This window comes from Neovison vison, chromosome 12 (assembly GCF_020171115.1).
Source record: "Neovison vison isolate M4711 chromosome 12, ASM_NN_V1, whole genome shotgun sequence".
Lineage (NCBI taxonomy): Eukaryota > Metazoa > Chordata > Mammalia > Carnivora > Mustelidae > Neogale > Neogale vison.
In genome coordinates, this window is record NC_058102.1 from 36812163 (window position 1) to 36837165 (window position 25003).

The following is a 25003-nucleotide window of genomic DNA, read 5'->3' on the forward strand; positions in this document are numbered from 1 at the left end:
TGGATTTTATGAAGATATTTATTACGTATTTTAAAATATCATAATTTACCTGTTCTTTTAGGTAGCAAAGTCGATCTAGAAGAATCAATGCCTCTATACAAGGAGCCAGAACAACTTTCAACTAAAAGAAAGAATAAGATAGGATGGTAGAACTTAAAAAAAAACAAAAAAACAAACAAACAAAAAAACCCAAAACCAAAAACTAGCTTAACACTTATGTTCAAGAAAATGTATCTACAGAAATTTATGTAAGGCCAAATCTCCAATACCAATTGTATATCTTCAGAAAATGAATACTGCAGAGATGAAAAGTTTTTCTTTAATGATAATAGGAAAAGAATGTCCTTTGGATGACTTTGAGGTAGAATCCAAAGGCAGTCAGTCCTACATATGTGACAGAGAGCTTTCAAAGGTACTAAAAGTAATATTCATTAAAAGGAATGCTTGTGAAATAACTGCACTGAGACCAATATGTGTTCAAAGAAGTCTGAAATTTCTTTCTGTGCATTTATGATACACTTTAAGAGAAATCTACCATGTGTTCTCTTTATTACATTACTGACACCTAATATAGTTCTGAAATAGGAAATGATCCAAAAGGGTTTTTCTGCAGTAAGAGAAAAACAACATAGATTGGTTGGTCCCATAATAAAATTTAATAGAACCCTATTCAAGTCTAGCAGCATATCCAATTTAATAGGTTTAATTCTGAGATTTACCATATTAAAAGCTTCCAGCTCATTCATTCTAGGCTTATACTTCTCGTAGTAGTCCATTATAACTTTTTCTGGCAGCTTCAAGATAAAACAACAACAAGAAATTTAACAACAGTTAAAAAAGTTTTTTCCTTATCAAACATAACCCCTAAAGTAAAATCAACGTAACAATTTAAAACAAACCTCAGTGTCTGAAGAACTCTAAGGATATGCACAAAGCAAGTCAATATAACAAAGTTCTTTCATTGATATCTTCTGTACCTAGTTTATTTAGCATATCATAAATAAAATCAGCAGTAACATCCTATTACTATTGTTTAATTTTAGTAAATAGATAAAATATTTACTTTCACTTGTTTCTATGCTTGGAGTACACAGAAGCTCAATAAACATTTTTTTCAGTAAAATTAAAGATTTAAAATGTTGTATCTATATGTCCTAAAGAATAATCTTCAAAAGCAACAAGAGCACAATAAGGACATATGTTCACATTTAAGGTAATTTCCTCTAACATCCACTTAACAATCCACCAACAAGCATTACTTTCTGATTTTTCTCTAAAACACAGGATGCCTATAGTACACTGAACACTTGTGGCCACTTTTTAAAAAAATACACGTGCTTCTGTTCACACCAGCTGAACTTTATCTTTACTGAGTCAACTGTAGTCATGTCTAAACTTGATATAAGTATTACATAACTAATGAAATACTAATGCAAAAGCATAAGTTTTTTTTCTATAAATTGGATGCCTTTTTGAAAGCATGATAAAGGAAAGCCATCAGAAGAAACTGCTGTCAAATTACATATGGTCAAAACAAATGAAAGACTGGATGAAAAGGAGTAAAAAATCTGAAAGGATTTTGTATTTAGATTTTTTTGCAGATGTCTAAATGAATTTATTATTTTTTCAAAGCCTTTATTCTTTTTCTTATTGCATTCAATTTCTTTTGAACTTTGAAAGTACAAAAAGGTAACAGTGAAAAGTTTTTGTCTCTTCAATTTCTAGTGCAGCCTTGCAGAAAAGAATTCTCCCTTGGTACAGAACCCAAGCAGATTATACCTCCTTCCCCAACCCTTTTTAAAATTTTGCCCATCTTTCAATCCAATGACTACCTCCTGAACCAAATTTTTGCACTAGCGTATACTGAACTGGATCCAGGCCTGAACTTCAAGCCAGCAGAAATTCTCATCTTACAAAATTGTGTGTGTGTTTGAATTAGAGCCTTTCTTTGGTCTTTACTTCTCTCCCGCCATCTGAAATCAGCAGTTACAGGACAAGAGCTCACACTTTTTAAAAAATCTTGCTTCACCAGTCCATTGCTTCCTATAAACATGGTTTTTCAATGTGATTCCACGGGTTCTCCAGTATTCTTTGTTTCTCTTTTATGCTAAATTGGGAAGCACTACCCTGGTCATCAGCTGCATTTGTTCCAAACTAGGGACGGTTGACTTGGCTCCTCTGCATATTCCATGTTAGAGAACTGTGTTCTGTTGGTTTTGTCAGTGATCTGTGACCCTCGGACTTTTCTCTTGGTATCCTTCTGCATTCATAATACACATGATTTGAGATTAAACATGCTTTCTGATTTTGTTAATAAAGGAGTTTGTGTTTTGGTTTCTATTTGTTAGTTTTGTGTGATTCTAAAAAATAGTTGTTTAAATGAACCAAAGCTGGACACTAGAGACTGATACATTGTTTTCAGCTAAAGTCCACACTATCTCAGCCAGGTACTCAATGTCAACATCAATGATGGTAAGTTATATTAACAGATACACTTGAGGGAAGCCTGGGTGGCTCAGTCGGTTAAGAGCCCAGGTCATGATCCCAGGGTGCTAGGATTGAGTCCCACATCTGGCTCCTTGCTCAGTGGGGAGCCTGCTTCTCTACCTGCCTGCTGTTCCTCTTGCTTGTCCTCTCTCTCTGACAAATAAGTAAATAAAATCTTAAAAAAAAAAAATAGATACCCTTGATACGACAGGAACATGGCACTCCATCTCTATAGTCTTCCTCTCAGAAACCTTTAGCTCCAGTCCAATTATGAGGAAATAACTGCAAATCCAAGTGAAGGAACATTCTACAAAATGTCTGATCAGTACTCCTCAAAACTCTCAAGGTCATCAAAAACAAGACAAGTCTGAGAAACTGTCACAACCAATAGGACTAAATGCAGTGTGACATCCTGGATGGGACTGTGGAACTAAAAAAGCATTAGGTAAAAACTAAGGAATTCTGATTAAAATAAGGACTTCAGCTAACAACAGTTTATCAGTCTACAGTGTCCAGCTTTGGTTTACTGGTTCTTGTGCATTTGCCCTTAAAATGTTATTAGGTGTGGCTTTTACATATAATATTGACATACTGTTTTTGATCTCAATTTGAAAGTATAATTGTTAATTCTTGTTTTTTTTTTTTTTTTTTTTTTTTACCAAATGTAATGGCTACAAATCTGTACAATCATAAGTTACAGGACACTTCATTATTAATAGTATGCTCATTTTCAAAGATAATTTGAAGTTCTTTATAATATGAGGCATAAAAACATATCAAAGGTAGGGCCTTAAAGAAAGGATAAATTCTCAAGGGTGTACAATTAAAAGGAGAAAAACATGACACGAAAGTCACCTTGCTAAGGACAGCTGCTGGAATCAAGTATAAATGTACATTTGAGCCTCCTGATAGCTAAGGCAAAAAAGAAATAAGTTAAGTGTTCTCTGGAGGAGACTGTCCTATCGTTAAAAATTAAATTATCATGTAGATTATTATATAACAGAACCCAGATAATATGAAAAAGTTTTGAAATATTGTCTTTACTGAATGTTCAAAAATATCCTCATACAGGGGCGCCTGGGTGGCTCAGTGGGTTAAGCCGCTGCCTTCGGCTCAGGTCATGATCTCAGGGTCCTGGGATCGAGTCCCGCGTCGGGCTCTCTGCTCAGCGGGGAGCCTGCTTCCCTCTCTCTCTCTCTGCCTGCCTCTCCATCTACTTGTGATTTCTCTCTGTCAAATAAATAAATAAAATCTTTAAAAAAAAATATCCTCATACAAAATACATTAAGACTCTGAATGCCTCTAAAACCCAAGCCCCATTTTAATGTGTTTCCGCCCTATCACTCTTTCAGAAAAGACTCCCAGGCTACAACTTACGCTAAAATCTTCCTGCAGGTACAGTTTCCCCCGTTCTACCTCTCTCACCTTATTTGATTTAGAGTGTTTGTTTATAAAAATTCCACCCAAACAGCTGCGAAAGCCATCAAATGAATCAACTAGATCCTCGTTTTCTGGATCAGGGAGAGAGCAGGCTGTGCAATGAGGGGAGGTGATAAAAGTGATGTACAAAGTTTGCTGCAGGTGGAAAGCAGAGGCGTCAATAAATAACTTATAAATAAGCAAAAATCTGGAGAGAAAATTTACCTAGAACAGAGAGTGAAATATCTGTTAGTGTAGAGCTCTCATTAACAAAACACATTCTGAGGAGACTAGGCTGTATATCACCTCCCTAGCTTTTGTGAAGCCAAGAGATCTCAATCTTTCTTTTAAGTATATGTATTCCTAGAATAGCCTCCCACGAATTACTTAGAAAACCTGAGTAAATCTTTATTTTTTGCAAATGACCACATATCTTCCTTCTTAAAACCATAATAAAAGCAAACAATTTAATCGTAATTCTGATAATGCATCCCTAACAAGGATGACTTACTGTAGGCATAGAGTTGTAAATAGCGGAATATAGTTCCTCAATGATGTGACTTGATACAGAGATTTATGACAACATAGACAGATCCAGAAGGTATCATACTAAGTGAAATAAGTCAGACTGAGAAAGAAAAATACCATGATTTTACTCATATGTGGAATCTAAAAAAACGAATGAACAAACAAAAAGCAGAATCAGACCTATAAAATACAGAGAACAAACTCATGGTTTCTAGAGGGGAGGGGAATGGGCAAAATGGGTAAAAGGGAGTGGGAGATCCAGGTTTCCAGTTATGGCATGAAAAAGTCACTGGAATAAAGGTACAACACATGGGATGTAGTCAATGGTATTGTAATAGTGTTGTATAGTGACAGATGGTAGCTACACTTGCAGTGAGCACAGCATAACATATAAAGAAGCTGAATCGTTACGCTGTATACCTGAGAGTAATAGAACACTGGGGGTCAGCTTTACTCATATCAAAAAATTCAAGAAAAAAGATAGGGGCTGGGTATCTAGAATTTGGATGGGTAGTATGTGCATTAAAGTGAGGAGTGAGGGGCGCCTGGGTGGCTCAGTCGTTAAGTGTCTGCCTTCAGCTCAGGTCATGATCCCAGAGTTCTGGAATCGAGCCCTACATCAGACTCCCTGCTCAGTGGAAGCCTGCTTCTGCCTCTCTCACTCCCCCTGCTTATGTTCCCTCTCTGGCTGTGTCTCGCTGTGTCAAATAAATAAAAATCTTTAAAAAAAAAAAAAAGGTGGGGAGTGGGGTTTAGTTCAAAGTTCTTTACTGTTACTGAGGTAAGACCAAGAAATCACGGACAGTCATGAGATACTACAGGTAATTCATCTGCAGCTGCTGCGGGGTTCCAGGCCAGATTCTGAAGTGATGAGGCTTAACTGAGATAAAATTAGAAGGTATAATAGGTGAAGGACTAGGGTTTTACCATTAAGAATTAGAACTTTGCTGACAATCCAAAAAAAAAAACCAAAACACTGGACAGGTCACATGATCTCTAGTTCATGAGAAGGGGGGAAAAAAGCACGAAAACTGAACAAAGGGGAATATTTAGAAATTTAAAGCCTGAAGAGGAAGCTGTGCTGCACGACAGTGATGACATCAGGGTAACAGAAGCAAAGGCAAGGATTTGAACAGTGTTCTGGACAAATCCTATCTGCTGCCATGTTTAGACTTCTGAAGTCTGGATTTGCACTTGGAAAAAAAGCTCATGCACTTTCTGATTTCCAAACAGGACTCCATCAAAAGTTCCCCCAGCTCTTGAGTACTTACCTGATTGCATGAAATGAACTGCACATGTGCCTACAAGGAGGGCCAAAAGTTTCCTAAAGAAGTATCTGAGCTGCTCAAACACTTGAACAAAGTGCTGAAAGTCACAGTCTTATCACATACGTCAACCTGTTCTACTAGATAAAAAATATAGAAATGACATTCTTGAAAGAAAATAAAGTCCTCAGAGCTCTCAGATCCTGATATGGGAGATCAGAACTACTGAGTTTCTGGAAAAGGGAATAAATTACTACACAGTTCCCAGAAAAGTGATCTGCAGATCACTGACCTATGATTTCTTTTTCTCCCAAGGTCCACTGAAAGTTCAGGATAACCTTCCAATTAATTTTGTTCTGAACTTTTTTCTTCCCTCCTTCCTTCCTGAACTGGAGGAACTTGGCATACAAAATCATTATACAAGATGTTTTACATCCATGGTATTTTTAACTACTGACAATCTATAAAATAATAAAGAGATGGTCTGCTATGGCACTTGAAAAAGAATTATTAAGAGGCGCCTGGGTGGCTCAGTGAGTTAGGCCTCTGCCTTTGGCTCAGGTCATGATCTCAGGGTCCTGGGATCGAACCCCACATCAGGCTCTCTGCTCAGCAGAGAGCTCTCTGCTCTCTCTCTCTCTCTGCTTGCCTGTCTGCCTGCTTGTGATCTCTGTGTCAAATAAATAAATAAAATCTTAAAAAAAATTATTAAAATGAGATCCTTCACAGCTATTTTCTAAAAGGAAAAAATCAAGTTCATTAACGTATGAATTCTAATGTGGAACACCTTTCTATAAAGAAGCATTAGAGGGGCACCTGGGTGGCTCAATGGGTTAAAGCCTCTCCCTTAGGTCATGATCCCAGGGTCCTGGGATCGAGCCCCGCATTGGGCTCTCTGCTCAGCGGGGAGCCTGCTTCCCTTCCTCTCCGCCTGCCTCTCTGCCTACTTGTGATCTCTGTCTGTCAAGTAAATAAATAAAATATTAAAAAAAAAAAGAAGAAGAAGCATTAGAAAAGATGGTCTAAGGAGTACCTGGGTGGCTCAGTGGGAAGCCTGCTTCTCCCTCTGCCTCTACCTCATCCCCCTGCTCATGCTTGCTCTCACTTTCTCTCAAATAAATAAAATATTTATTTTTTTAAAAGATTTTATTTATTTATTTCACACAGAGAGAGAGAGAGAGACAGCAAGAGAGAGAACGCAAGCAGGGGGAGTGGGAGAGGGAGAAGCAGGCTCCCCACTGAGCAGGGAGCCCAACTCAGGGCTCAATTGCAGGACCCTGGGATCAGGACCTGAGCAGAAGGCAGATGTTCAATGCCCTAGTGACCCAAGTGTCCCATAAATAAAATCTTTAAAAAAGGAAGAAAGAAAACGGTCTGAATATAAACTATACTGATGTTCTACATGCTTGCTGTACTGTTTTCCTAAAATGTAGAATTATAGTTACAAAATATGGACAATGATTAATATTTTATGTAAGGCAAAAGGATTCTTGATTAGTAGGTGAGGAATCTGTCTAAATGTGGCTTTTTTTTTTAAGATTTTATTTATTTATTTGACAGAGATCACAAGTAGGCAGAGAGGCAGGCAGAGAGAGAGGAGGAAGCAGGCTCCCTGCTGAGCAGAGAGCCCGATGCGGGGCTCGATCCCAGGACCCTGAGATCATGACCTGAGCTGAAAGCAGAGGCTTTAACCCACTGAGCCACCCAGGCGCCCCTAAATGTGGCTTTTGACAGCTGGTTGCCAGCAGCTTTGGCAAGTAAGTCACAGTCAATAGGGGTGATGAGGTTAGTGGCAGCACAAAGGTACACTTGTATCAGACGGAGAGGCAGGCTTAGGCTGGGCCAGAGTATCTCCGAGGAGAACATCTAGTAAAGGCCTCTAAAAAGACCCAAAATAATTTCTGTCCTTTACCAGAAGACGTTTATCTTCCCTAATTGGCTCCCACCCTTCTCAATATTAATGCAGGCTAAATTTTAATTCTCCAAAAACTTCTGTTGTTTTTACTTTATGGGAGGTTCACTTCCTTTGGGTTTAGTGGTTTCAGGTTTCCAATTTTTTTTTTTTTTTAAATTAAAGCTTCAGAAAGTGCAACATTTATATTTATATTTAGATTCACCTATCATTACTATTTTGCTACATTCATTATAACCATTCATCCATCCATCTTTATTATTGTTATTGATCCACTTGAAAGTAAATTACAGACGTCATGACTCTTCATCCTTAAATGTATCAGCAAGTGGATTCTAGGAACAGGAGATGCTCTTACATGACTGCAATAGTCAAGTTCAGTAATTTAAAATGATCAAATATTATTATCTATTATACAGTCTATGTTGAAAATTCACCATTTGTCTTAATAATGCCTTTTATAACCCCCTACCCTTTAAAGATATTTATTTTTAAAAGAGTATTTTTATTTATTTATTTTTAAGAGAGATAGAGAGAGGGAGAGAGGAAAAAACGAGCAGGGGAGGCAGAGAAGAGAAGCAGGCTTCCCAATGAGGGGGGAGCCTGATGTTGGACTCGGTCCCAGGACTGTGGGATCATGACCTGAGCCAAAGGTAGACACTTAATCAACTGAGACACCCAGGTGCTCCCCCACCTTTTTAAAGCATCCAATCTGGAACGGGGCATTAGTATCTCTAGTCACATTTAAGCTGGAACAGTTCCTCAAGTCTTCTTAGTCTTTCATGAAATTGATATATTTTTTAAATTGAAGAACTGGCATACCATATGCTATTAGTTTCAGGTATACAACATAGTAATTTAACATTTATACACATTACAAAATGGTCAGCACAAAAACTCTAGTTACCACCTGTCACCATATGAAATTGTTATATTATTGACCATATTCCCTATGCTATATATTACACCCCTGTATCTTATATATTTTATAACTGAAAGATTGTGCCACCTAATTCCCTTCAACTATTCTCTGCATCCCCGTTTCCTTTCCCTCTGGCAACCACCAATTTGTCCTCTAGTATCTATAAGTCTGTTTCTGTTCTGTTTGCTCATTTGTTTTTCAGATTCCACATATAAGTGAAATCATACGGTATTTATCTTTCTCTGTCTGACTTATTTCACTTAGCATAATACCCTCTAGGTCCATGCACATTGCAACTGACAAGATTTCATGCTCTTTAATGGTTGAGTTATATTCCATTGTGTATATATACCGAATCTTCTTTATTCATTCATCTATTTATGAACATTTAGGTTTCTTCCGTATCTTGGCTACTGTAAATAATGCTGTGAAGAACATTATGGTGCATATGTCTTACAGTGTTTTCACTTCCCTTTTTTTCCAGATAAATACCTAGCAGTGGAATTGCTGGACTGTATGGTAGTTCTACTTTTAATTTTTTTAAAAGATTTATTTATTTTAGAGTGAGAGAGCTTGTGTGTGAGTGGGGGGATGGACAGGAGAGAATCTTTAAGCAGACTCCCCGCTCAGCATGGAACCAAACTTGGGGCTTGATCTCACAACCCATGAGGTCATGACCTGAGTCAAAACCAAGAGTCAAATGCTCAACCACTGAGCCACCCAGGCACCCCTATTTTTTAATTTTTTGAGGGACCTCATATTGCTTTCTACAGTGACTGCACCACTTTGCATTCATACCAACAGGGCACAAGGCTTCCATTCTCCACATCCTAGCCAACAGTTTTTATTTCTTGTCTTTTTGATGACAGCCACTCTAACGGGTATGAGATGGTATCTCAATGCGGTTTTAATTTGCATTTCCCTGATGGTTGTTAATGTTGAGCATCGTTTCCTGTGCTTGCTGACCAAGTATATGTTTTCTCTAAAAAAAATATCTATTGAGATCCTCTGCCCACTTTTTAATCAGCTTGTTGGTTTTTTGTTTTTTGGTTTTTTTTGGATATTGAGTTGTATGAGTTCTTTATTATTTTGGATGTGAACTTCTTATCAGATACATCATTCATGAGTATCTTCTTCCACTCAGTAGGTTACCTTTTCCTGATGGTTTATGGTTCCTTTCATTATCTGACACTGACATGTTTTGAAAAGGTCAGTTACCTGGGTGTTTTCTCATGAGTAGATTCAAGTTCTGCATTTTTGGCAGGAATGTTATGTAAGTGATGCTGTATCTTCTTCAAAGCATTGCATTATGAGGCAGATGATGTCCATTTGTTCATTACTGGTGATGCTAACTTTGAAGGTTTATCTACTTTTTGAAATGAATAAACAATCTGTGGTAGGTACTGTGAGTCTGTGTAAATACCCGGTTCCCCCACAAATATTTTACTCAATGGTTTTAATCCCTTGGTGATTCTCCTGTGAATCAATTACTACCATGGTGATCGCAAAAAGCAGCCAGAATTTACTTACAGGCATAATGCACTTGTCAAAAGAATTCAATCTATATCACTTATGGATATATCAACACATGGAAGAGTTCAAGAGCTCTCTATACTTGTTGACTTTCCGGTGGAGTAATTCCTGCCCTCTCACCTATATTTAAATCACCTGGTGCTTATTCTTAGCTCTGATAAATCTCTGATTTAACATCAAAAGATCAGTTTACTTGGCCTCTCCAAATGTGCCTATTCCTTTAGCCTCATCTCTCACTGCTCCCTCTTCTGCTGGCTTTGTGTTCTAGCCATGCTGAGTTCAGAATCATGTTTCTCACATTGGTGTGTGAGATGCACAAGCAACCCCCACTCAGTACCTGCAATGAATTCCTTGCTCCCTACTTGCCCACCTTGTCTGCTTGAATTCCTATACATTCCCTCAAGATCAAAGGCATGACATATCCTTTGTGAAATCTTCACAGGCAAAATGAGTTACTTTCTCTATGCTTCCATCCTACTTTATATATGTGTCTATTATTGTTGTAGGTTCACCCTTTATTGTAACTACTTATTTTCTTTCTAAATGGATTATATCTTAATTATCTTTGTAGCCCCAGAGTTTACACTGTTCTTGATACATGGGAGATTTTTCAAAATAACTGTTTGTTGATGAATAAATAAGTAATTTTGGTCTCAAAAGTTTTCCTTTTGCTATTCCATTTTGGAAACATAGTTAAGAATATTTATCTAAACTATTCTTTATTGTTCTTTCTTATCTTGAAAGATGGCAGGTAAAAAAGCTGAGAAGAAACCTGAAACCAAGAAGGCTGATCCTGGTGGCAAGGTTAAGAAGGGTAACCTCAAGACTAAGACACCAAAAAGGAGAAACCCTGGTCTAGTCAGAGGAATTGGCAGGTATTACTAATCAGCTATATATTGCAGAAAGGCCATATATATAAGAGGAAATATTCAGCAGCTGAATTCTGGGCTGAGAAGCAAATGAAGGAGAAGGTTCTTGCTACTGTTACTAAACCAGCTGTGGTGACAAGAATGGTGGTACCCAAGGTTAAACTTTGTAAAATGCGTAGGTATTACCTGATTGAAGATGCACCTTGAAAGCTGCTGAACCACAGTAAAAAACCTTTCAAGCAGCATGTGAGAAAACTGTGAGCAAGTATCACTTCTGGGACCATTTTGATCATCCTCACTGAGCGCCACAGAGGCAAGAGGGTGGTTTGAGTAATGGTTTGCTACTTGTGACGGGACCTCTGGCCCTCACGTAAGGTCCTCTGTGTAGAACACACCAGAAGTCTGTCATTGCCACCTCCACCTAAATTGATATCAGCAGTGTGAAAATCCCAAAACATCTCACTTACGCTTGCTTCAAGAAGAAGAAGCTGTGTAAACCCAGACTGAAAAAGGTGAGATCTTCAACACAGAGAGGGAGAAATATGAGCTCACAGTAGTGCAAGGTTGATCAGAAAGCTGTGAACTTGCAACTTCTGCCAAAAATCAAAGCTGTTCCTCAGCTTCAGGACTATCTACACTCTGTGATTTCTCTCACAAATGGAGTTTATCCTCAAATTGGTGTTCTAAATTTCTTATAAGGAACCTAATTAAATAATTGATCCATTAAAAAAATAAATTATCTTTTACTTACTTCTATTAAGGTTTTAGGTTAGTAGTTTTTCAGCTCTACCCATTCCATAGCATCCCCTTCAAATCTCCAGTTTTATTGTCTTTTACTTCTCAATATGTGAAATTAACTTCAATTATTTGAGTATTCATTATATAACACACAACTTCCAGAAAATAAACTTTAGAAAGAAGCAACTGAATGTTACAAGAATTTTACTCAAATGTTTCATTCTGGGGCTCCTGGGTGGCTCAGTGGGTTAAAGTCTCTGCCTTCGGCTCAGGTCATGATCCCAGGGCCCTGGGATCGAGTCCCACATCGGGCTCTCTGCTCAGCGGGGAGCCTGCTTCCCTCTCTCTCTCTCTGCCTGCCTCTCTGCCTACTTGTGATCTCTGTCAAAGAAACAAAACAAAACAAAAACAACAACAAAAAAAAAACCTTGGGAAAAAAAGTTTCATTCTAAGAAATTCATTCATTATAAACAGTTTACTTGTTGATGCAAAGTAGTTGATGTTCTGCCACAATTTATTGTTTTCAGTGGTTATATATAGATAGGCTTAACTTTACCACAGAATCTAAACACTCTGCTTAAATAGACCTATATTTTATACTGGGCTGAAACAATATTTCTATAAGCAGTTAGAGCTATACAAATGAAAGATCAAGGAGGGGACTGTTTTGAATAAAAAGTCTTCAAAATATAAGAACAGAATCATTGATTTTTCCTCATTTCCTCTCTCTGTGTTTCTTGGTGTAACATGTAAAATGCCAATTAAAAAAATATATGGGGTTTATAATGGAAATGTTAGATGACTGCAAATTGCATCACTGAGATGACAAATGCTTAAAGACAGTGGACCTCAACTGGGGGTGAGGAGTGGGGATTTTGCCCCCCAGGGAATTTTTGGCAATGTCTCGAGACTACCTCTTTCTTTCAATTAATATATTTTTTTAATACCAGTGGGGTGCTACTGCCGACGTCTAATGGGTAGAGATCAGGGATGCTGCTAAATATCCTTCAATGCACAGGACAGCCTCCCACAACAAAGACTTATCCAAATGTCAATAGTGCTGCCAAATCCTGCTCTAAGAGAATTGTCCAATGCTGTCTTTCAACAACTGACTACAGGAATGATGGACTAAGCTTTTAAGCTGCGCATAAGCCACTTATATATCTAGAACATGGAGCTCTGGTTTCCTTTGGAATGATAATTTGTTTGGGAATGTTTTCCGTTTACTTCCATATAGTTAACATGATTTCTTGTAACTAAAAATACATCCAGAGCACATTAAGAGATTTTCTAGATACTTTATAACTACATAGTTTTGAGTATTAAGAGATTTGCTTAAAAAGATTAGAAACACATCAATGCATTCACCACACATCCAACTATATATTTATCATTAAATGATAATAAATTTAGTCAAAGATCTTTTAAGTACTGTGGTATATTTAACATTTTAAACCTAAATGGTTTTAATATTTTTCAATGCTTACTTTTTACTACTAGCATGTGAAAATTAATTTCATTTTTAAAATGAAACCATACACAAACTTCTTTTTACTGAGCTTGTCAAAACTTTAATTTGAGCATTGATACTTCATGATGCGGGAGAAAAATATTAGGAGTTTGTATTGGATCAAAAACACAACTTGGGTTTTGTGCTCTTTCCAACAACTCTGACCTGACATAAAACTTTCTCAATTCCTCTTGCTTAAAGTTCAAACCAAACCCCCACCCCCAAAGTACCTACTCATCTGTCTCCTACCTTTCACCAGTACATGATTTTAAGTATTTGTTACGTTGTTATTACGTTGTTCTGTACCTTCCTCCCCCAAAGTGTTCCACCTTGGGTTTCTTATTCCTTTTTGTCTGACATATTTGTTCTTAATGAGTTTAAACAGTATTATGAAAAAATCAGTAGGGCACTACTATTGCCTTTATTAACTAACACAAAGAATAATTTAAGACTAATTTTACATGGTGATACCTATGTACCTTTGTCTTTTTTTCTCTTGTTTTACACTTCACTTCTTAGTATAGTGGTGGTTAACAGTTGAGGTTTTGATGTTAGCTGAATCTGTGCTCAAGATCCACCTTTACTACTTGCTGGCTCCTTGACCATGGGAAAATGACTTGCCTTTTTTTACACCTCTCTTTCTAGATCATTACATTGGGGATAATGATAGGATCTACCATAAGTGTTTCTGTGAAGAGCAAATGAGATAATGTTGTGATGTTCTTAGCACAATAACTACCACACAGCAAGTGCTTAGTAAGTATTAGTTATTAATTAATATTCCTGTCAGGGGTGCCTGGGTGACTCAGTTGGTCAAGCATCTGACTCCTGGTTTAAACTCAGGTCATAATCTTAGGGTTGCCTTGCATCAGGTGACTGACCCTCACATCAGACTCTGCATTCACTGAGGAGTCTGCTTCAGATTCTTCCTCTCCCTGACCCTCCCCCTCATACCCTACTCTCTCTTTCCCTTAAAAAAATTCTTATCAGTCATATAGTAAGTGCATGAAGGAATAATTACTATGGTTATTAAAGACAAATCTGGAAAGAGAAAGCTATCAGCAAAGGTAAGCAACATTTTTTTCTGGATTTTTGCTGTTTAGTTTTGGCAAAGGATAATATATTTTTAGTTTAAGTAAAAACTTAGCTCTTCATCTGTGAAAATATGCTTAGGTCTGTGTTCTTGGCATTATAAAATGTTCTTGCAATATATAAAATTGAGATATGGAATAAAGATGTACATTAAATAAGACTGATTGGAAGAAAAACCAGTCTGATTTATTAAAAATATTTTTTAAAAAACCCAGAAGTAAAATGATCAAGATAAAAGTTGTCTATTCTCATTCATTTATGAAGACTAGAAGGATTTTCATTTGGTGACTAAATAAAAATATTGACAAGAGTCATATCAATTGTGTTATTACTGGTCAAACATATACAAAAATCAGAATAATAAAAACTATACATAAAGTATAATAATATTATTAAAATAACATTAATAAATAATATCCTAATATAATATATATCTATAACATATAATAAAAACTATATATAAAAACGAAACAAACGAATACTATCTTGCTTGCATTTACTATGTAAAAACATTGTGCTTGGTATTTTATATATATTACCCCATTTAATCTCATATCATATGAGTTCGAAATGCTTTTGAATATCCATTTTATAGAGGAGGAATCTGATTAATAACCATCTAATTGCTTTAAATAACAAAGCAACTGGGAAGTAAGTGAAAACTGGTACACTAAATAATACCCTTTAGGGATTCGATGTAATCATACCTGTGTTACGTCTTCAAGAAATCCAGCTCATTCCTTTAACCACCTATTTTATTCTCTATTTCAGTTTATAATCAATTCAAAATACCAGAGTGGGGCACTTGGGTGGCTCAGTTGGTTAAGTGTCCAACTCTTAATTTCAGTTCAGGTCATAGTTTCAGGGTTGTGAGATGGAGCCCTGTATCTGGCTCCACTCTGGGAATGACCTGCTTAAGATTCTCTCTCCCTCTCTCTCTGCCCCTCCCCAGCCAACAAACAAAAAAACCCAGAACAAGAAACACAAAAACCCAAAATACTAGAGTGGTCCAAGTTCAGCTTAATACTTTGGTAAATAACTCTGAATTGAAAGTTTGTTTTCTTCTCAGGGTTAGAATATTTATTACTTCTAGCCAACCAGCTTACCATTTTATCTTCAACATTATGTTCTCAATTATTAGCTTGGGCCTCCCTCTATGATGTCACCACCTTCCAGGAGTCTCCCATTCAAAAAGGCTTTTGAATTAAAGGTTTTTTATTTTAATTAGTTATACAGTCTTTAAATAAATGCAGTTTATTGTCTTATCACTCCTGCTTTACTTATAGTTTACTTATAAACAGCTAAAAAGCTGTTTTGGTTTGAGAACTGGTACATGGTATCTGAATAAACCTAAGGAGGAGTCTCTCTAGAGATGTATGATCTCAATATAATTAGACGTTTTTCACAAATGGGAGAAAAGTAGAAGGTAAATTATTTTGTATCATCTCAATTCATTACTCCTAGAAGTTCTCCTGTTTTGTTTTTTATGAAAACCACAATCATATACTGACCTTGGACTCATCTAATCCAAGCTTCTTTAGAGACTTTCTGACATAGTCCGGAAAGGAAGAGGATTTGGAATAAATTTTACCAACGTGCCGATCACTGCAAAATAAAAGTGAATCACTTTTTAGTTTTCCCAATTTAAGTTATAGATGATTTTAAATTCAATCATGAAATATTTTTAAATACTTCCTATATATATATGGCACATGCTTCAGATGTGACAAAAATGGAGTAATATTTTTGTAAACATTTTAAAATTACATATTATAAAGTGTTTAAGATCTGCTTCTGAGAATTCCTTCAACATACAGCAGTGGAAAAGAATATCTGAAGATAATACTATGAGAAAGAACTTGTAAACTTACAATATTAAAAAGCTTAATTTTTAAAGAGAACTATAGGTCTTTCAAAAGTTTCCATTATGCTACAAAACACATTTAATTTTACTGGCAACATTATAGTGCATATTTCACTGCAACACCTGCTAATGATGGCGATAATTCAACAGCTATGCAAAGAGAACTCCTTCAGTGCCAGCCATTAAAGCACCATATGCTGAGTTGAGTCTGACTTGATCTTATTTATGCCCTGCAGATTTTCACCACAGTTTAAACAAAGTATCATCAGATGGTTTTAAATTTAAATAATGAAATGCTAGACTATCACATCACACAATTTTGGTTGCAACTGAAGTAGAATATAGAATAAATTAAAAGAATAAAAATTCACCACTTCCAAGTTATCAAAAACAATGAATAAAACCTCACTTACTACTTTTCTTTGTTTCAGGGGTACAGGTCTGTGATTCATCAGTCTTACACAATTCACAGCACTCACATATGCTCCCCAATGTCCATCACCCAGACACCCCATCCCTCCCACCCCTCTCTACTAAAGCAACCCCCAGTTTGTTTCCTGAGATTAAGATTTTCACTTATCACTCTTGGCAGTATAAATATTAATTCCTCTAATTAGACATGAAGGTCTATCAATTCTTTTTTTTAATCAATTCTTCTTTTGAAATATATCTCAAATATATTCTCTTAGCTCCATTTCTAGATGGCCACCTCAATTCCATTTAAGATTACCACAAGTCCTAATTATTATAGCTACTTACTATTTAAGCCTCAAGTCTGTCCTCTTCATTTCTGCCTGCACTGTCATATTTTCTTAGAGGAACCTTTTTATTTACTACTTCCCTGCTCAAAAATTTTTCAATACCTTTGCCATTTCTTGGAATAAATTTGAAACTCCTTAGTTAAGTGATCAGGGCCCACTATTTTCTGGCTATTCCCACATTTTCCCATTATAATCCAGAATTCAGTTTTCTCTACTCAATGTTTCAGATTATTCACCACAGTTATGTGTTGGTGAATTTGCTTATTTACTCACTTTCTAACAGATTATAAGGTTCTTCACTCTCTTCTTCAGTTTAGTTAGAGTGACCTATACAAACAAGTTCAAATTACGTTTTCTCTTTGGTAACATGACTAGCAATAATCTTTTCTAGTTTCTATAGCCTGAATCCTTCTTCATTTGTTATTTCATCATTGCTTTTAAATAATAGTTGTTTGAATAGGTATAAGGAATAAGTTCCAGGAAACAGAAATTATATCTAAGTTTCTGTGTAATTCTCAGTTCCTACACATACTTATGTATCTTATGTGTAACAGATACCATATTAATAGGTATGTATATCTTGCTTACTATAGGTAGTGAAAATAGAAGCAGTAAGACCATTTAGGAAGTTATTAACAATAATCTAGAGGAGAGGTTTAAATCAGGGTGGTGACCTTGAGGATGGTTAGAAGAGAATTTTAGATATATTCTGATGGTAGAGACTATAGAAATAGTTGAAGAACTATATCTAGGCAGTGTGAGAAAGAGAGACGTCAACACTGCCTCCAAGATTTCTAGGCTGAGCAATGGGAAGAATAAGACTGTTAGTAACTGGACTGCAGTTTGGGATTCATCAGCATATAGATAGTATTTAAAGCCATGAGCCATGATGAAATCAGTTAGGCAGTAACTACAGATTAAAAAAAAAAAAAAACTAAAAACTTAAAAAAAAAAAAGGCACTTTAACAATTAGAGCTTTGAAACAAGAATAATAATAATAAAAAAAAAGCCAAAAAACGGGGGGGGGGAGGGAAAAAAAGTATCTTATGAAGGACTTTGCTTACAATATGAGAGAAAAAGGACCACCACTTGAGTGTTAAATTATGTAAAATACTGATAAGGGCCAAGTAAGATGTTTGAGAATCGACAATGGGATTTAGAAACATGGGTCATTAGTGCCCCTGAAAGGGTTGAGTGATGGAAGTAAAATCTGATTGGAATTCAAGAGAAAAAGGGAAAGAAATTAGCATTTTCAAGAAGTTTTCCAGTAAAGAAAAGAACAGATAAAAGATAGTTGAAGGGGAATATGGGGTCCCAAAAGGATTTTCAGAATCTATGCTCTTAAGCACTATGATACATCGTTTTTCATTTAATAAAACTAAAAACTGGCCACTGAGGAACTCACTAGGTGGTAGAGCAGTAGAAACAAATGACTAATTGTATTATCAGGTTCGATCAGAACTGCAAAGTCCTATGACTTTGACACTATGACACTGATTAAGTCCTATGGGAGAAGAGGGTGAGAAAGAGAAAAGAAAGATACCAGAGATGTCTTCTAAATTGGGTTTTAAAGAGCACCTAGATTTTACCTGCCAGAAGCTGTGGAAGGAAACGGTGGCAGAAATGGGGAGGATATTCCATGTAGATAGAGGAACTCCAAGGAAATACAGCAGATTTAAAGTTAACTGCATGGGAGATGATGAATAATCCAGGGTGCCAGGACAGTGTGCGTGGGCAGCTGCTTCGGGTGCAGAGGGAAGAAAAATGGGGTGATGGGTTAGGCTGCAAAGGACCTTAGTGACAAAGCAGAAATGGCCTTGAATGCCATAAGGATATTTTATTGTTTGAATATAAAGAAGAATTATCAAACATTTTGAAGTTAGAAAAGTGACATGACTGTTTCTGAAAGATAAATGATGGGACTTGAAGAACAAATTTAATGAGAGCCCTCTGTCAGAATAAAGCACGGTCAGCATGCTAAAAAGGAATTAGTATTCTTTCGTTTAATAAAAGTGAATGCAGTAGATCTAATTAAAATTCTACTCAAGTGAATCCAACACCACCCACACGCTTTTCCAAAAATACAATTGCAAGAACATGGTTTACATGTAGCACTTTCCAAAGAGGCAACATTAGTGTAGGAAATTTCAGGAACATGTGAAGTAGATATATACTAAATAAATGAAAACAAGCACATGCAGGACAGAAAAATGACAAAATCCAGTTTCTCTATCACTACAAAATACTTATAAAATAAATTATTTTGTACCTTTTTTATGCTAATAGATAATGAAAGACTTGAGATTCACAACATAAAATTTTGCTGGAAATGTTCTTCAAAGTACTCTTAAATTTACAAGACAGACTTCCTAGCTTCAATTTGGCAACAAATTATAGATTAAGTAACTAGTTGTTTTTCTTTTTTTAAAGATTTTATTTATTTATTTGACAAACAGAGAACACAAGTAGGCAGAGAGGCAGGCAGAGAGAGAGAAGGAAGCAGGCTCCCCACTGAGCAGAGAGCCTGATGCGGAGCTCGATCCCAGGACCCTGAAACCATGACCTGAGCTGAAAGCAGAGGCTTTAACCCACTGAGCCACCCAGGTGCCCCTAAGTAACTAGTTTTAATTTTATGAGCCAGTTATTATAATCTGGCTTATAACTTTTCTATTTGATTATAGAAAAATCAAAATGAAATTATGTAATATATAATGGTATCAAAAATTATAATATTTATTATACAGCTATATACCATACTCATTATGAAAGAGAATAACTGAGTAAAGTGTATATATTTCCCCTGCTTTCTAAGTGTTTGAAGAGATTTTTACACCATGAAATTCCTTCTTTGATACTTTATTCCTCTTAGAAAGTTTCCAGATAAGGACTGATTATAAAATCAAGAGTTTTCTATAAATTATGAGTTTGAACATAAATACTAAACGCTCAATCACAATTAAAATTAATAGAGTAAAATGGTGTTATTTAAGTCCATGAAAAAGTTTACTTCTCATCTTAGGCTATAAACAATTACACTTAAACTTTTAGAATAATGTTTCAGATATTCTAAAAATGTGTGTCACTTGCACATATTTTAGTTAACAAGAAAATAAGCAAAATGAGAAAGAAGTAATTAGGTAATCTTATTTTCTGTTTCTAGCATTTGTACTTTTTTAAAAATTGAGGTATACTTGACATATAACATCTTATTAGTTTCAGGTATACAAGGTAATGATTCGATTTTTGTATACACCGTGAAATGATCACAAGTCTAGTTAATATGCACCATACATAGTAAGAAAAACATTTTTTTTTTTCTGCTGATGAGAACTTTTAACATTTGCTCTCTTAGCAACTTCTGGTAAACAATAATAGAACTATTATTAATAAACAACAGTCACCATGCTGTTGGGTGTATATTATATACCCATGACTTACTTATTTTATAATTGAAGGTTTGTACCTTTTGACCGTCTTTACCCACTCTGACCACTTCCTACCTGCCTCTTCTCTGGCAACCACCAGTGTGTTCTATGTATCTTCTGGCTTGTTTTTTTGTTTTATTTTGTTTTGTGTTGTTTTGATTCATTTTGCCTTTTTTAGATTCCACATATTAGTAAAATCATATGGTATTTATTTTCTCCACCTAATTTCACTGAGTATAATGATGCCCTCAAGGTCCATCCCCTTTGTTAGAAATGGAAGATCCCATTCTTTTTTTATGAATGAGTAGTATTCCATTTGTGTATGTTTCTTTATCCATTCATCCATCAGTGGACAATTAGGTTGTTTTCATATCTTGGCTATTATAAATCATGCTGCAATAAACATAAGGATGCAGGTGTCTTTTTGAATTAATGTTTTCATTTTCTTCAAATAAATACCCAGAAATAAAATCATTGGATCACACGGTAGCTCTGCTTTTAATTTTTTGAGGAACCTCCATACTGTTTTCCATAGTGGCTGCACCAAATTATACTCCCACCAGTGCACAGGGTTCCCCTTTTTCCACATCCTCACAAACTCTTGTTATTTCCTGTCTTTTTGGTAGCACTCATTCTAACAGGTGTGAGGTGATATCTCAGTGGTTCTGACTTGCATTTCCCTAATGATTAGTGAGGTTGAATATTCTTTCACATGCCTGTCGGCCATCCGTACGTCTTCTTTGAAAAAATGTGTAGTCAGGTCCTTTACCCATGTTTTAATTGGATTGTTTGTATTTTTGCTATTGGGCTCTATGAGTTTTTATATATTTTAGATATTAACCTCTTCCTTGGATATATGACTTGCAAATGTTCAGCATGTTGGCTTTTCATTTTGTTGATCATTTCCTTTGCTGTGCAGAAGCTTTTTATTTATTTTTTATTTATTTTTTAAGATTTTATTTATTTATTTGACAGAGAGAGATCACAAGCAGGCAGAGAGGCAGGCAGAGAAAGAGGAGGAAGCAGGCTCCCCGCTGAGCAGAGAGTCTGATGTGGGCCTCGATCCCAGGACCCTGAGATCATGACCCGAGCCGAAGGCAGCGGCCCAACCCACTGAGCCACCCAGGCGCCCCAGAAGCTTTTTAGTTTTATATAGTTCCACTTGCTTTTGCCTTTCTTATCTCTGTTTTTGGAATCAGATCCAAAAATTCACTGCCAAAACTGATGTCAAGGAGTTTATTGCCTATGTTTTCTTCTAAGAGTTCTATGGTTTCAGGTTTACATTTAAGTTTTTAATCCATTTTTGAGTTAGTTTTTGTGTATGGTGTAAGCTGGTAGTCTAATTTCATTCTTTGGCATGTGACAGTCCAGGTTTATTGAAGAGACTATCTTTTCCTTATTGATATTCATACTGCCTTTGTCATAAATTAATTGACCATATATGCAAAGGTGTCTATCCATGAACTCTCTATTCTGTTCAACTGTTCTAAGTGCCTGTTTTTATGCCAACACCATGTTGTTTTGCTTATTATAGTTTTATAATACAGTTTGAAATTAGGGAGCATGATGCCTCCAGCTTTGTTCTTCTTTCACAAGAGGGTTTTGTCTACCATTCCATACAAATTTTAAGATTATTTTCCATTTCTGTGAAAACTTCCACTGGAATTGTGATAGGGCTTGCATTGAATCTGTAGATTGCTTTTGGTAGTTTGATCATTTTTACAATATTAATTCTTCCAATCTATGAGCATTATTCTTGAATTTTTTATATCAGCATCTTATAGTTTTCAGTGTACAGGTCTTTTGCCTCCTTAGCTAAATTTATTCTTATTTCATACATCTTGATGCAATTGCAAATGGGGTCATTTTCTTCTCTGATAGTTCATTGCTAGTGTGTAAAAACTTAATGATATTTTTGTACACTGATTTAATATCCTACAACTTTACTGAATTCAGTTTTTTCAATACTTTATTTTTTTTAATTTAAATTTTTCAGTGTTCCAAGATTCATTGTTTACGCACCACACCCAGTGCTCCATGCAATAAGTGCCTTCCTTAATACTCAGAACTAGGCTTACCTATCCTTCTATCCATCATTCTTCCAAAACCCTTAGTTTGTTTCTCCGAGTCCACAGTTTCTCATGCTTCATCTCCCCCTCCAATTTCTCCCAATTCACTTTTCCTTTCCTTCTCCTAATGTCTCGTGTTATTCCTTAGGCTCCACAAGTAATTGAAACCATACTATAATTGACTCTGCTTGACTTATTTCACTTAGCACAATCTCCTCCAGTCCCGTCCATGCAGATACAAAAGTTGTGTATTCATCCTTTTTAATGGAGACGTAATATTCCATTATATATATGGACCATATTGTCTTTATCCATTCGTCTGCTGAAGGGCATCTTGGCTCTTTCCAGTTTGGTGATTGTGGTCATTGCTGCTATGAACATTGGGGTGCAGATGGCCTTTCTTTTCATTACATCTGTATCTTTGGGGTAAATACCCAGTAGTGCAATTGCAGGGTCATAGGGTAGCTCCATTTTTAATTTCTTAAGGAATCTCAACACTGTTTTCCAAAATGGCTGCATCAACTTGCATTCCCACCAACAGTATAAGAGGGTTCCCCTTTTCTTCAAAGTCTCTCCAACACTTGTTATTTACTGCCCTGTTAATTCTGGCCATACTAACTGGTATAAGGTGGTATCTCAATGTAATTTTGATTTGACTCTCCCTGACAGCTAATGGTGATGAATATTTTTTCATGTGTTTGTTGGCTATTTGTATGTCTTTGGAGAAGTGTCTGTTCATGTCTTCTGCCCATTTTTTGACGTGACTATCTGTTCTTTTGAGTGTTGAGTTTGAGGAGTTCTTTATAGATCTTGGGTATCAGTCCTTTGTCTGTAGTGTCATTTGCAAATATCTTCTCCCATTCCACGGGTTGCCTCTTTGTTTTTTTGACTGTTTCCTTTGCTGTGCAGAAACGTTTGATCTTGACGAAGTCCCAAAAGTTCATTTTTGCTTTGGAGAGATGTCTTGAAAGAAGTTGCTGTGCCCAGTGTTGAAGAGGTTACTGCCTATGCTCTCCTCTAGGATTTTGATAGATTCCTGCTTCACATAGAGGTCTTTTATCCATTTTGAGGTTATCTTTGTGTATGGTGTAAAAGAATGGCTGAGTTTCATTCTTCTATACATAGCTGTCCAATATTCCCAGCACTATTTATTGAAGAGACTGTCTTTTCCACCGGATATTTTCTCCTGCTTTGTCAAAGATTATTTGACCATAGAGTTGTGGGTCCGTATCTGGACTCTCTACTCTGTTCCACTGGTCTATGTGTCTGTGTTTGTGCCAGGATCTATGAAAAACTCACAGCGAATATCATCCTCAATGGGGATAAGCTGACAGCCTTCCCTTTGAGATCAGGAACATGACAAGGACGTCCAGTCTTGGCACTGTTGTTCAACATAGTACTAGAAGTCCTAGCAACAGCAATCAGACAACAAAAAGAAATAAAAGGTATTCAAATTGGAAAGAAGTCAAACTCTTTCTCTTCACAGATGAGATGATACTTTATATGGAAAACCCAAAATATTCCACCCCCAAACTACTAGAACTCATACAGCAATTCAGTAATGTGGCAGGATACAAAATCAATGTACAGAAATTAGTTGCTTTCTTATACATTAACAATGAAAATATAGAAAATAGGTTTAGAGAATCAATTCCATTTACTATAGCACCAAGAACCGTAAGATACCTTGGAATAAACCTAACCAAAGAGGTAAAGGATCTGTACTGGAGGAACTATAGAACACTGATGAAAGAAATTGAAGGAGACGCAAAAAGACAGAAAGCATTCCATGCTCATGGATTGGTAAACATTGCTAAAATGTCTATACTGCCCAGAGCAACCTATACTTTCAATGCCATCCCGATCAAAATTCCACCAGCATTTTTCAAAGTGCTGGAACAAACAGTCCTAAAATTTGTATGGAACCAGAAAAGACCCCAAATTGCTAAGGAAATGTTGAAAAACAAAACTGGGAGCATCATGTTGCCTGATTTTAAGCTTTACTACAAAGCAGTGATCATCAAGACAGCATGGTACTGAATTCATTTATTAGTTCTTACAATTTTTCGGTGGAATCTTTAGAGTTTTCTCTGTATAAAATCATGCCATCTTCAAATTGTGGCAGTTCTACTTCTTCCTTTCCAATTTGGGTGTCTTTATTTCTTTTTTTTTAAGATTTTTATTTATTTATTTGACAGAGAGAGAGATCACAAGTAGGCAAAGAGGCAGGCAGAGAGAGAGGGAGGAAGAAGCAGGCTTCCCACTGAGCAGAGAGCCCGATGCGGGGCTCGATCCCAGGACCCTGGGATCATGAACTGAGCTGAAGGCAGAGGCTTTAACCCACTGAGCCACCCAGGTGCCCCGGGTGTCTTTATTTCTTTTTCTTGCCTTACATCTCTGGCTAGGAATTCTAATACTATAAAAGTGAATAAATACTGAATAAAAGTACTGAAAGTGGGCATCTTTGTCTTATTCCTCATCTTAGAGGAAAAGATCTAAGCTTTTTACTATTGAGTATGATTATTAGCTGTAAGTTTATCCTACATATATGTCCTTTATTACATTGAGGAACGTCTCCTCTATACCTATTCTGTCAAGAGCTTTTATCA

General features: G+C 36.2%; 1 protein-coding gene and 1 pseudogene across 8 annotated transcripts in view; one reads left to right on the forward strand and one right to left on the reverse strand.

Moving 5' to 3' along the window:
* The window catches only part of METTL25 (methyltransferase like 25), a 143082-nt gene that overhangs the window by 20070 nt on the left and 98009 nt on the right, over positions 1-25003 (reverse strand). For 5 of the 8 annotated variants that reach the window (XR_006381374.1, XR_006381373.1, XR_006381372.1 and 2 more), the window contains exons 9-11: positions 15787-15880; positions 720-794; positions 50-121 (exon numbers count right to left, since the gene is read on the reverse strand). Coding sequence is in view for 3 of the 8 variants with exons in the window: in XM_044228319.1 (XP_044084254.1) it covers positions 50-121; positions 720-794; positions 15787-15880 (241 nt within the window). In the remaining 5 variants the exon portion in view is untranslated. Of the gene's footprint in view, positions 1-49; positions 122-719; positions 795-2615; positions 2770-15447; positions 15472-15786; positions 15881-25003 lie in introns of those variants that run through there. The other 3 variants (XM_044228320.1, XM_044228321.1, XR_006381376.1) reach the window with 3 other exon arrangements.
* LOC122892266 lies at positions 10761-11633 on the forward strand (annotated as a pseudogene).